We start from the raw sequence: 13,633 nt of genomic DNA, 5'->3' as shown, positions 1-13,633 counted from the left end.
TGGTCAGAATCACCCACGATCCCACAATTAACATCCGCCGCCGAATACTCACAATATCTTCCGTATTCTTCCAAGAACATTCGCTCTAATAATCATTTAATAAACAATTATTATTTGAATTTGCCGCCAAGCAATGCAGGCGCGCTCCACGGACAACAACGGAGTGTCGTAGCGCGCTCTCTTTAGCCATTGCTCACATTAATTATTGGCCTAAATTTGATGATGCAATTATCGTCACTCTCCTCCGATTTTCACATCGTGTGATGCCGTACTCCTTCTAATTAATTATTATTCGACTCCTGGCTGCCCTGCAGCACATTCTCTACGTTTTTCCTGATCAATAAACAGGTTTTTATTCGTACTAATTGTTCTGTTATATTCACACCGCTCATCCCTCCTCTCGTTCCGTCCGTCGTCTTTTTTGTCACTCCGAGGTTCTGGCTATCTCTCGGATTGGAGTGTCAACATGGAATAGCAAGGTCAGAAAAAAACCTACCTGTCAAGTTTTGAAATCTTGCCAAGCCCTCTAACCGAAGCTAAATATCCCGTTCAAATGTTCAATTGAAAATCAATTTCGAAAATCAGGTTGGTGTTCAAAATTTGTTTTAACGACAAAACAATAAACCAGAAACCTATAAAAAATCTTTCCGGCGTCCTTCATTTTCTTCTCGACTTTTCCCTAAATTCTCACGAAAGTCTAGAGGATATCTCGTTTCATATTATCTCCCTACCTTTCTTCTTCTCAGCACCCTTAAAATTATTTGCCCTTTCCTTCTTCATTCGTTCCTCTTTGATTCATTTTCATGCAGTTTTCTCACACCTACATTCGGGCTTTGTTATCTTTTCACATGCTTTGTCGCCTTGTTTCATCTCATTTTTGCTCATTTATATGTATAAAAACGTACGCCATTGTGTTTCAACTCAGTTTCTATGCATGGAATTTCAAGGGGAAAAATGAACGTGTTCAATGATGAAAGCATTGCGAACCCGCCGCTGATAGCAAGTGCAATTCCCGGAGGTGTAATGAGTAACTTCACACCCTTTTCTGAGCTCTCGTGTTTATGCTCCGTCACAATTTTTCAAAACAAAAGGAAACGGCGCGCACTATATCTGTACATTCTTCTTCTTCTTTTGACCTCCTTGAGCCATCCTGCCGATTGTGTATGTGCATGTTTAATCGGTACAGCTCCAAAGAAACTGACCCGGGCCTGGCCGTCGTCCCGAAACCAGCGTCTCCACTTGCCCGATTTGCTCTTTTTCGTCGAAATTGTTAAGCAAGCTTCTTGCGCCTGAATGCCCAAGTTTCATCAGGTTTGTCGCTTATTTTGCGATGCGTTAATGAGCGGTGGCTGGCTCTGATATGCACACCTTTACTAGGCGTCTGACGATGCAAAGAAAGGAAAGATGCATTCGGCGAAACACGCTGTTATTTCTCATTTCCCGCCTTTTCTTTGGTATCAAAGCCACTGGCTTTTTAAGTCGGAAATGAGAATACATCGTTTTTTTTTCTTTCATGGCTCCAATAAATCAAAACCAGATTATTATTGAGTTTTCGAGTTATTAGAATTGAAACATAAATTATCTACGAGAATTTATTCATTCTTCTTTTTGAGATTAAAAGTATTGTTTGAGGGCGTTTTTGGTTTCTTGACTGATTAGAATTGAAACATAAATTATTAAAAGGAATTGATCATTTCTTTTCTTTTTTTTTTGAGATTGGAAATTCACAATTTCTGATTGCATATTGACGTTTTTTTTTCAGTTAAAGCGGTGTATTTTTCAGTAAGTTGCTGAAAATCTTATCAATTTTCTTTTTCAATATCAGATAAAATTTCAAGCATTTTTTAAAAATTGAAATATAACATATGTTTTATTATCAAAAGTGAACAACCGTTTTCGTTTAGGAGATTCAAAAATATTTGCCCTTCTATGAACCGCTTTTAAAACATTTCTTTAGAAAAAGCAAGTATAGTTTTTTTTTTTTTTTAAATAGAGCATAATGATAATTTACCTCACATATTGAACAAAGCGCAGGTCCATAGGTTTGGAACCTCAGACACTAGTTTTTGTTTAAGTTTTTAGGCTTGGATTCCCGAGCTTATGAAGTTTTCAGAGTTGAATTTTAAGCTCAAGTCTTGAACTGGAAATATTCAGTATTTAAAAATTTTAAAAATGTAGCTGAACAATAAACTTGTGAACTATATATATATATTATTCGTATTTTTGACACTTAAAAATTCCAATTAATAACAAAATTCGCATCTCGGACAAACTTACTTGAGCCGGACTACATAATTTTTTTCAAACATACTACATTTCACAACAAAAATCAATCATAATCCCCCAAACTTAACTATTACTATTGAATTCATAATTGTCTGGTGTTGATTTTAGTAACGCTGTCAAGGTGTTGGTCTAATTCTCAATTTCTTTTAGTGAACGGATCCCAAGCTGGTGAAGTGCTTGAAGCATAACAGAGTATTATTCAATCAACGACATAATCTCAGTGCGCGCCCTCAGCCCCACCGCATACTAATTTGGGCACTCAAGTTGTGCTAACGAAACCGAGGCTCGACGTTTGATCAAGTGGGACGCAAAGGGAAAGGCACCCCTTTCTGAAGCTGTCCTTCAACTTTTTGCCAGCCCACTCATTTCCATATCTGCACCGACACCAGTATCGAAAGTGGTATACGACCTCCGACCACCACTCGACTCTTTTTACTATTTCCTGTGCTTCTGAAGTCTACCGCACTATCCTATCCTAGCCGTTTGTTTTACATGGAACATTTGCATCTAGAAGTTGGAAAAGGCACATAAAGAGTCACAAAAAAAAGAACGCCAAAGGCAATACCAATTATTCATCTGGACAAGTGAAAGACGAAGAGAATCTTTCGTCGCTAACGCCAACGCAAGTCGGGTTTTGGGACGAACAAACAATTACCAAATCGGCACTTCCTCTGTCTCATTCTCTGAGAATCTTGCTATGAAGCGGCTCATCAATTGAATGCAATTGTTGAGACATTGTCTGCAATACGAACAACCTCACACTATTCTTTCTATTTTTGTTCTGGCACCACTACTATTTAAAACTCACTAACCATCATGCTCGCTTCCTCGTCACCTACTTCATTTTTTCGGACTGTACGCAAGTCTTTCCGAAGGTACCAATTTCAGTGTTCTTTCAATTATTTCTTTGGTTTTTTAATGCAGAAAAGCTGCAATAGGACTTAAAGTTAACCCAAAGTGGTTTTTGGACATAAACTTCAATGTAAAGCTCGTTTCCTCCGGCTTATTTACGTTAGATGCTTTCCCAATTAGCTATGAGAAAAGCTAGACAACTCATTTTGGGTACGAAGACTTTGAGCTCACTTCAGTTATACCTGAGTTCGAGAAGTAGTTAAAGATTTTTAGGATTTGTCTTTTATTTCACTATCAGTAATAACTTGTGAAAGTTTCTTAAAGTTTAAACATCTAGAACATTCTAAGGTTAGTTAGTTATTCAGTATTTTATTTTTTCGACAAAACCCTCACTAGTGATAGCCCACTTAAAGTCGATATTGAATTAATGCTACTTAACTATAGCAAAAAACTTGCAACTTTACGAAATAGTTTAAAAAACTACATTAATTGTTTTTATCAACTCTTCTATAGACACCAACCAACACCAATTACACAAACCCTGCAATTAAATGGAATTTTCCGAAAAACATGTAAATTTTTGACACATAGTTTTCCAATTTAATTCTAGGTGTGCAAAAAAAGCTAATCATTTTAATCACACTTTTCAATTTTCCAGACACCGAAGTGTACGAAAACGAGGAATGGCTCACACAAGCTCAGGCATCAATTTAGAGGTTGGTTTACAAATATGGGCGATATGAAAAATAAAAAAGGGGGGGGGGGGGCAAAGTTATAATCTATATTGCCTCTGGGCTAGTATATTGAAATTGGAATTTGGAACGCGTCGGTGAGTAAATTGATGGAAAACTGAAATTTTTCGGAGTTTAGGAATCGTATTTTGACAATTAATTATATATGCAAAGGTTAAACTCTTCATAAAACATATTTTGACATTTTCATTGTTGGAATAACTAAGTTTCCGATGACGTAGTAGTTCGTGGGAACTTTTTCTGAATCAAGCCTGACCAATGTGAATAGAGACTTGAAGAACAAAAATGTGAACCTTCACTTATTTTTAAAACTTTTGAAAAAACTTTGGAGTGTTTAATTGTGATATTTAATCAGGCTTAATTATTATTGTATAAATATATATAACCCAGTGAAAATTCTCGTCCAAATTATCATTCATTTCATTTTTACTTCATGTTTTCTCGTTTTCCATTTCATCTAGTTCCCACTGTGAGTTTTCACGCTGATTATCAAATGAACAATTATCCACATAAATTGCAACAAATTATATATCTTTTGAATAAACATCCATGAAATATCATGATCTCACTACTTTTATCAGGGAACGGACTCAAAAGTGATTCTACCTCACGAGACGGCATTGCTCTCGGTATTTCGTGTCTTTTGATTTATTTGTGTCTCATTGGGATGACATTTGTTGTAATTTTAGTTGGTCGCGGGTATGTGAAAGCCCCCACGAAGATAAAACCTCACGTTTCCACATCACACCTTCTTGCTCCAACCAGTATATTATTTTGCATGTTCATTTTTGTTTTTTTATTAATATTTTTTGTAATTATTCACCTTTCTTTAGCATTAAATGCTGCACATGTAGAAGTGTCGAAAATAGATGAAACACTCGAGTATTTTACTTAATATTCAGTTATTAAGCTAATTTTGTGCTCGCATAACTTAGAGGGTAGATGTTTAATGTTCCAAGCTTCACTAGAGCAACTCAGAAATTGAGGTTACTCTAAATTAATAACTAATTAATGAAAGATGATATTGAAAACTTGCACGAAAATTTTTAAAATTTCAACGAACTGTTTGGCTCTGTCATTTGAGCATATTGATTAGGAATTCTTAGCTTAAGGACAACTTTATAAGTGAAAAGCACAGGTTTTCAAATTGACTTCACAAAAAATACTCGCGTTGTCAGCTCGGTATCACAAAAGCGGAGAAATTGAGTTACCATTTTGCAAAATTTTGAAAAATTACTCAAAATTTTGGCAGAAATCAAGACCTGTCACACAGTTTCAAAAGCTACTTTTATTCTAATTTCGAGTGTGTTCAAGTTTGTAAAATGACTTTTTATCTACAAGCACCCAAAAAAGGACAAAAAACCTTAATAGTAAAAATGAAGAAAAACGATGCACTGAAGAAGTTGTAGAACAATATTTTAGTAGGATTTTTACCATCTAGTTTTTATGTGACAAATACTGTTTTAAATGGATAGTCTCATAAGGTTTTACAAATTGAAGTTAAAACCATTATTCATTCCAAATTGCTTTAGTTTCTATATAATAAAAGTAAATAACTGTATTTGAAATTTGGTTAGCTGTATTAACTTGAATTAATGAATTTTTTGCAACGTCTTATATATATTTTCATTTTATTTTTTGACAATTATATCGAACCTTAGCACATACATATGTACTTCAATATAAATACTCTATTGTTCTATTGTTCAATTCACTTCATTTATATTTTGCCGGCAAAAAATGCACGTCAAGTTTTTTCTGCCAAATCTAAATATGCATAATTTCGGCGCCTCCGCGAACAACCTCCCCTCCTGAAAAAGTAAAAAAAAAGCAAGTAGAAAAAAGTGAGGTTTATCCATATTTGAGAAACGTTTCACCGACGCATCTGCCGTGTCTATCATGCCCTCTTTCTATAGGTCGAAGTATACTTCAATTCTAAGTGAAACATACCGAGAAGATAGGGATATTGGTCACTTAGGAGGTGTGGAGATAGAAATGAAAATAGAAACACACATGGACTCTCACACAACATATACCCATAGAAGCACACATACGGACACACAAAACGATGTCCCTTCCCATAATTAAACTGCACTTTTTAGCCGCCGCCGGTTGTCACCGCTTCTTTCCAGACTCTTTAGCCCCCCACTTTTTTCACATGTTTCAACAATATTTTCCTCACCCATTAAACATTTTGGTGAAAAGATGAAACGAATCGGCTCCCTTGTCTTTTTCTCGATGGCTCAATGAGTCGGACACGGGTTGTCGTCCAAAAATTTTAAAACATGTTACACATATTGTCTCCTTGTCGTTCTGTCCATTACCCGCTAGATCGACCGCAACGAAGATGACGAGTTATTTGTTGGCGTCAATATTTTATGGCTTTTATCAAGATGCTAGTGTTCGAACTTTTTTTTTGATACCTAGAAGAATGATGGTTGAGATTTTGATGTGGAGTAGCGCCACTAGCAAATTTACTTAAACCAGTTAAACAGTTCAAAAATGGCTTATTATTTTGGTGAAACTATTCAAATATCTAGTTAAATTTGTTATGTACAAAGTGGCACACTCACTGATAGTTTTGAAAAATCAAATTAATTTCTGGAGTTTTTTATGATTATATTTGGTGGTGTACACTTGTATACCTATTTTTACAATTTTCAGCGTTCGATTAATATTTTTTAATCTTAAAAATCTTTTTTTTTTAAGTAATTAAATATTATTAATGTCCCTCGTCTTATTTTTCAATTACCTATTCCAGTTTAAAATAGATTCTAAAATTTCGAAAGTAATTTTGTTAAATTAAAAATTAATAATGGACTTAGTAGACACATTGAAAAAAGTGCAGTTTTCATTTTTTGAAAACTAATTGGCTAGTACATATTTGATGATTTTTTTTCCATGTATTCCACATACACTTCTGATGATTCATTGCCAAAAAACTGAATGTCAATTCAAAAATTTGACGAAAAGAACATTTCAATTTTTTATTTCATATAAATACAAGTATTTTCAGGGGGCAGTGGACATTTTTCTAGAACACCACTCACTAATACTCAATTCTAAAAATAGTAGTGGCTTATCTGAAAAACCCATTTCAGTTGAATAGGTGCAAAGTTTCATCCATCAGCAAAATTTTAGTTCCCCTTGGAACATGCTAGTTCAGGATTCCCGTATCTAATTGAGAATGCATGTTTCACGGACCAACTTTCGTACTCTGGATACCTGGTTGCTTTTGATGCTTTTGATGCTTTTGACCTACTCACTTTTCGTCCGTTTTCATATTTTTGAGAAGGTTTCGTGATTAATGTGTTTTTCATGTGTGACTATTTTCAAAGGTAGCATTGGAAACGTTATATTTCATTTTTTGGGATATTCTGTTTGATGCTGGAATATTTTCAGTGGTGAAAATGTTAAAATTCTCCGTGCTAAAATTATCAAATATTCACAGTAAAATTATTCAAAAAATTTTGGATTTTTCTCGATTTACTGTCGAAATGTAGCAAGTACTTAGATTTCACTTTTAATTGGAACTCAACCAAAAAAAATATCTTATTACTTTTTTGTTTCAATTACATTTCAGTAATTCAAATATTGTGGGGGCTCGTATACTCGAAATTTCCCAACTTTTTGAAAATTTGGCAATTTGCCAATTTAATTTTTTTTCACATTTTTCTGGTATATGTTGTATGAGTTCTCCAAATATTTCAGTATCCAATAATCAAAACAATAACGAAGTGAGATAAGAATTTCTATAATTTCAAGATTTTTTTTTGTGTATAACGTGTTTTATTGTGTTAGGAATAACTATAATTGCTGCTAAAACGTATTTTCAAATGAAAAACAAAATCAATTTTTTACACTTCCGTAATAATAATAAAAAATTGGTTTGCATCTTCAAGTTCGATGAGCATTCACAAAGCAACAATCCACTCTTTTATAATCCGTGTTCTGTTTTGGAAATTCGACACTGATTCGTTCATTTTTCTCTTCATTTTTCACATTTTAGTATCTTCATTTTCATAACTTCCTCCAAACTTATTTTTTTCGCAAAAAATTTTAAATTCATCCGATTTTTCGATATTCCAGCTTTAATATTCCAAAAAAAAAAAATCAAAACGGTCTAATTTTCGACTTTGTGCTCGCATAAAAAAACGATCTAATTTTCGACTTCCAAAGTATATCCAAAATATCTTCCAAAAAAAGCTTTGCTTCCCAGTGTGAACTTAGTCGTCACATTATATGATGAAATTGATTGTATGGTATTCGTGAAAAAAGTTTAACATTGTAAAGTTTTTCAAAATTATTTAAAGGTGTTACCGGGGGCGAAAAAACAGGGGAGTTGTGCGGCGTGGCACTGGATCAAAATTAACCTCTCAAAATTGAATTTCGCGGGTGAAGATTGTTTAAAAGTGATTTTCAATTAAAAATTTTTTTTTTTTTCATTTTTTGATTTCTTAAGACAAAAGCACTTTTTTGTACTATCAAGAGGAGTTTTCTAAAAACTAAATTTATTTATGTTCTTACTACGGAATACTATTGAATTATAGGACTGATAAAACATTTTCTATAAGCTGTTTCTAAAACTTTATTTCTCAGGTAGTTGATGCTAGGAAATTTCATTGTGACTTTGAACGCTTAATCTTTTTTACCGAAACCTCCTTTTACTGTTTTTTATCAACAACATTATTATTATTACTTCATTGCCTTTAAACAATTGTAAACCGTAGAATGGATCGGAGTCCCGGGGAAGAGCGGCGAGCAATGCACAAAATGAGTGCCACCGAGCGTCGGCAACGGATCATGCGCCGTATTCACACCCTGCAGTCCGAAGACACCGGATATAGTAATGAAGGGTCCCTCTCGCGACGCAGCAGCACGGCTTCGGTGAAGGATGAAACTGCATCGGCACCGCCATCCGCTTCAATTAATCCAAACTTGTTGTTTGTGCCAGATATTAGATCGCTCGGCCTGGATCGTGGTGAAGTGCCACCGCATAAAAGGGTGCGTATTTGTGTGTGTATGTATTGAAAGGTTCTCTCTTTTTCCATCTTTCTCACTTTGCCCTCATATACTCCCTCTCTTCCTTTTCTCGTTTTTTTTTGAGGATAAATTCTCGAAGCACGAGGTGCCTACTTTTGTCTGTTTAGTTTCGAGCTGATCAAATTCACTTTTTTCCTATTCGAATCGGATGAAAATCCATAAGACTTCAACTATTTTCACGAGAAAGGTATCAAGGCTCACTTACAAAAACATAAAGACAAAAAATGCGAAAAAAAACGAGAAAAACGGACATGTTATTTTCCTTATTTAGAATCAAACGTCTGCCCCGCCGACAAATTTAATTTCAAGTTAAATATCTCCGAAGTAAGACTCGACTTTCAAAAAAAGTTATTCTCACTTCTCTGTTGCGACTTTGACATTGACATTTTAAACTTCACTAAAAATGTTTACTAAGAACTTAAACTGTGTTGGAGGTGAGTCTATTAATAGTAAAAAACAGAAAATTCCAGGTTAACCAACACGTTTCAGGTTCCATTCCAATAAAATAAATACAAAGAAAATAAAAAAAACGGGTTTTCCAGATTATTACTCTTTTTCGTGCGATTCAATAAATATAATTTCAGGATGCAATTGAAAAAATCCCAATGCGAGCCAGATCACAGAGTTGGTTGATTCGGACGCGGCATCTTCTCCATGAAGAACGGGTAAGCTTTTATTTTTTTTAATCTATTTTGCGTAACATCATTTTACAGACAGACTTTTTAAAACAAAATATTTTTCTAATGTCCTTCCCAATTTATAACTTTCACAGCTAATATCTTTTTTTTTTATTCTGGAAATGTTTAGATTGATCCCTGTGAAAGAATTGTTACATTTTTTTAATTAAAAAATGTCCAAAAAGCTCCCAGAATGTTAGTCAGTTCACAGAAACCCCTCCAGCAGTGTTAAAGTACATTAATATCAATTTTTGAAAAATTGAAATAAGTAATAGGTGCTCATTTTTCAATTTCACTGCAAACTATTTTTTTAAAAAGTTAGCATTTCAGGAACCACCGCCGCTTATCTCCCATATGATGCTCATTTTCTCCTTCCTGCTCATTCTTCTCTCATTCCCTTGGTGTCTATTCTTTTGTGTAAAAGTAGTCAAGTAAGAGTTTTACCTTTGTGTTTTCAACAACTGGGAAAACGAACAAATTTTACAGAGAGTATCAAAGAGCCGTCATCTTCCGGCTGGGTAGGCTTATTAAAGGAGGAACAAAGGGTCCCGGACTCTTTTTTGTGTTGCCATGTATTGACACAATGAAGATAGTGGATCTACGAGTGCTCTCGTTCGATGTTCCTCCTCAAGAAATTTTGAGTCGAGATTCTGTCACAGTATCTGTGGAAGCTGTCATTTACTTTCGAGTGTCAAATCCAGTTATTTCCGTGACCAATGTGAATGATGCTCAGTTCAGTACTCGGCTCTTAGCACAAACCACGTTGAGAAATGTTCTTGGTACAAAAACTCTCAGTGAAATGCTCAGCGAGCGTGATGCGATTGCAAGTGTAAGTTTTGATTTTGAAATGTAAATTTTTTGCGCAAAACTCTAATAAGAAAAAAAACTGGGACATTCAAAATGTTTTTCATAAAATTTACTTGATAGCTAACGGTGGCATAGCTAAATTCGTAAGAGCTAATAGCCAGGAATAACAATACAACTCCAATAAATTTTGTAATTATTTACAGCCAAGTTTTACGTCTGAAGAAATTGGCATAATTATTTTTCAGATCTCTGAAAAAGTGTTGGACGAAGGAACAGATCCATGGGGTGTCAAAGTGGAACGAGTCGAAATAAAAGATATTCGACTTCCTCATCAACTTATGAGAAGTATGGCGGCCGAAGCCGAAGCTGTCAGAAGAGCACGTGCAGCTATTATTGCCGCTCAAGGAGAGAAGGATGCGAGCGAGTAAGTTCATTTACTTCTCATCCACTTTTTTCAATTTATTTCTTATGCAGAAGCCTTCAAACTGCTGCGGATACCATTGCACAAAACAAGATGACAATTCAATTGAGATATTTGCAAACGTTGACTAAAATTTCAGCGCAAAGGTGGGGAGAGGAGAGTTTTAATTAAAAATTAAATAAAAAGATAGCTTCTATAGAGAAACCAAAAAAAATTCCTACTTTGAACTAGATTTTAAAATTACTCCGTGATAAACATTGATAAGCAACAAGCTTTGCTCACCTTTCCAAGCATAAAATAATTTACGCCACATTTAATCGAGTTAAAAATGCTTTTCATATACTGTACTAGAAATAATCAGACACCGGTCATTCGGAAATATATCAAGTTGGTCACCTGCCTACGTGCCAACAAGCAAAACAAAACAAAAATATAAAGTTCCGCGTAAAATAATTTGCGTGCAAAACTTCAGCCGCTTTTGTAGATTTTAGTAATTAAAAAATGTGAAAAATTTCTCTGTTAACATCCTTCTTTAAATCCATGTATTTTTCCAGAAACAACACAATAGTGATGCCATATCCGATAGAAGTTGCAAAACATTACATGAAGAAATTCCATCAAAAGAGCTGACCAATGCTTCTGTATATTTGATCAGTTGGACCGGTAATTATGCTACCTTGTCATCATCAATCCATCCAGTTTTTACACGTTTTTTGTCATTCTTAAGTTTAATGAGTAACTTTATTGTATTATGAACACTTTTTAACTGTATAAAAAATTATTTGGGATTTTTTGATTTTTTCACAGGAAATCTGGTTTATTTGGATATGACAAAAATTGTGATAATATTTTTTAAGTTTTTAAATCTTTCAGACAAAAGTAAATCCATGTTTTTTGAGCATGTCTTAAACATTTGCAACATTAGATTTTTTCGAATTTCAGAAAAACTTATTTCCAGCGAAATCGGTGTGAAAAATAATTCGAAAAAGGTAATTTCTGCCAAAATTGAATGCTACAGCCAAGAAATGGGCAGAGTGTTTTTTTTTAATTTCTCTGGCTTTTATCTTAACCTATTGTTAAAAAATATTAAAAACGAACTTCAGTGGAGTTTTTTATACCTGTCGAGATGTTTTTACATTTTAAATTTTTCACATGTGAGAATGGTAAGATAAAATTCGTATTCTAAGAAAATATCACGATTGATAAACCATTTATAATCTAATCAAACCCAACTGAAAACTATGAATCAGTGAGTAACGTGATAAAGATTCAAAAACCTTGTTGACCTCGTGATCATTGCTTCGTCATTGAAGAGAGGAAAATAGAAACAGATGTTCAATCCGCTGATGCGACGGACCCGGGTGAGCCCGACAAGTATGCGAGAGAGTGTGTACTGTGTGACTACGCAGACATGGGATCTGCCTTTCCGTCCGTTTGCCGTCCTCCCAAAGACACACAGGGAGGAGAAGACCATCGGCTATTGATTGCGCTTTGGCTTGCTCGCCCACTCACAAATAAGAAAAAAAAAACGGCAGCACAAGAAATTCGCTTCTTGGATTTTGAGTTGTTTTGAAATTTATCTTGTCATAAGTTTACGTCATCAACTTTTATAACTGCTTTGATTTTATTCGCACACAGTTTTGGAGCATATTTCGGTAAATCATTGTTATTGTTTTGTAACTAACTGTAATGTAAATGTAAAGCTTTTTCACATATATTTTTTGCAACTATGGCGTTTTCATGTTGTAGGTTGGTAGATCATTCGGCAAAAGGACTTTTCAAAAAAATAATATTAGTTAACTCGATTTTTATTGGTTCAGAACTACGCTCAATTTTCAGTTCACGAAAATGTTATCAATTTAGAAATTTTCCCTCAATAAAAGGAGAACAAAAAGGAAGTTTGAGAGAATTAGAGACAAAAAGAAATATCGAAAGTGAATCATCGTGAAATGATACATCAATGGAAATGTAAGCATAAATATAACCGATATTGTTGTTTTTTCTGTCACTTTTTTCTTTCTCTCGGTTTCTCTTGACTTTCACCTTCCTCAAAATTTTTAATTTCAGAACAGCTTAGTGTTCTTTATGACAATAATTGTCTTGTTTCAATTCCAACATTTATGGCCTTTTCCTCACAGATTGACAGGCAAAAGGGAAGCAATTATTTACGCGTCTTACGTTCGCCCCCCGAAATCGCCTTTTCTTTCGCATTCATCTCAAGTACTTGCCTAAATGTATTAGGACTGTCGATTGGCCGGAATAGAGAAAAAGATTGTGGTTTGGTGTGATTTTTTATCTCTCACACATTTTTTGAGTTTGGGCCCTTCGAACATTGCATTTTTTCACATTTACCAGCGAATTTGGACAAATTTGTATTTTTCAAAGCGTGCTCCTTTTTTATCACGTGTTTTCATTTTATTTTAAATCCAGTTAATAATAAAAATGAGCAAGACGTGTTGCCAATTTTTTTGAAATTAATGCTATCATGATTGGTGAATTTTCAATCTGATTTTAAAAAGTACCACTATAACAATCATGAGATAATGTTAAAATTTGTAGACATTATACAAAAATTGTATTTTGGATAAATAAGTAAACATTCGTATACGTCATTTAGTTTTTCGAAAGTTTCATGAGAGCCCGTCCAATTTGAACATTGAAATTTAAAATATCATTTAATTTTCCCAAACTTTTAAATTAAATGTTTCCAATTCCAAAAGTTTCCAAAAGACCAGAATTTTTTTACAGTTTTCTAGAAAATCTCTCCCAAAATCCATCACATTTTCTACCAATTC

The 13,633-nt window shown here is 34.2% G+C and overlaps 1 protein-coding gene, 1 long non-coding RNA gene and 2 other non-coding genes across 8 annotated transcripts; 3 read left to right on the top strand and 1 right to left on the bottom strand.

Moving 5' to 3' along the window:
* Nucleotides 1–2,430: 2,430 nt before the first annotated feature.
* sto-5 (Band 7 domain-containing protein) lies at nt 2,431–11,629 on the top strand (the record flags this gene model as incomplete). 5 transcript variants are annotated; one of them, NM_001368561.3, is made up of 8 exons in its annotated part: nt 2,431–3,161; nt 3,797–3,854; nt 9,518–9,598; nt 9,941–10,041; nt 10,097–10,439; nt 10,663–10,841; nt 10,892–10,984; nt 11,393–11,629. In NM_001368561.3, the coding sequence occupies 8 exons, from the start codon at nt 3,103–3,105 to the stop codon at nt 11,466–11,468; spliced, it is 990 nt and encodes a 329-aa protein (NP_001355390.1). The 5 variants fall into 5 exon arrangements, with proteins under 5 accessions (NP_001355390.1, NP_001379951.1, NP_001379952.1 ...); NM_001392911.1 differs by having other exon boundaries at nt 3,023–3,854; nt 11,393–11,628; NM_001392912.1 differs by lacking the exons at nt 2,431–3,161; nt 3,797–3,854 and adding an exon at nt 8,619–8,894 and having other exon boundaries at nt 11,393–11,628.
* On the top strand, nt 4,498–5,506 carry linc-144. Its single transcript, NR_102254.1, has one exon. It is a non-coding gene; the product is annotated as a long non-coding RNA linc-144 (long non-coding RNA).
* Nucleotides 11,630–12,283: 654 nt separating the features above from the next.
* Nucleotides 12,284–12,339, bottom strand: F41G4.10. Its single transcript, NR_072921.1, has one exon. It is a non-coding gene; the product is annotated as an Unclassified non-coding RNA F41G4.10 (non-coding RNA).
* Nucleotides 12,284–12,339, top strand: F41G4.11. Its single transcript, NR_072922.1, has one exon. It is a non-coding gene; the product is annotated as an Unclassified non-coding RNA F41G4.11 (non-coding RNA).
* Nucleotides 12,340–13,633: the final 1,294 nt, after the last annotated feature.

Source organism: Caenorhabditis elegans, chromosome X (genome assembly GCF_000002985.6).
Source record: "Caenorhabditis elegans chromosome X".
Taxonomy (NCBI): Eukaryota; Metazoa; Nematoda; class Chromadorea; order Rhabditida; family Rhabditidae; genus Caenorhabditis; species Caenorhabditis elegans.
The sequence above is the reverse complement of the archived record's forward strand: the minus strand, read 5'-3'. Positions and strand labels throughout refer to the sequence as shown.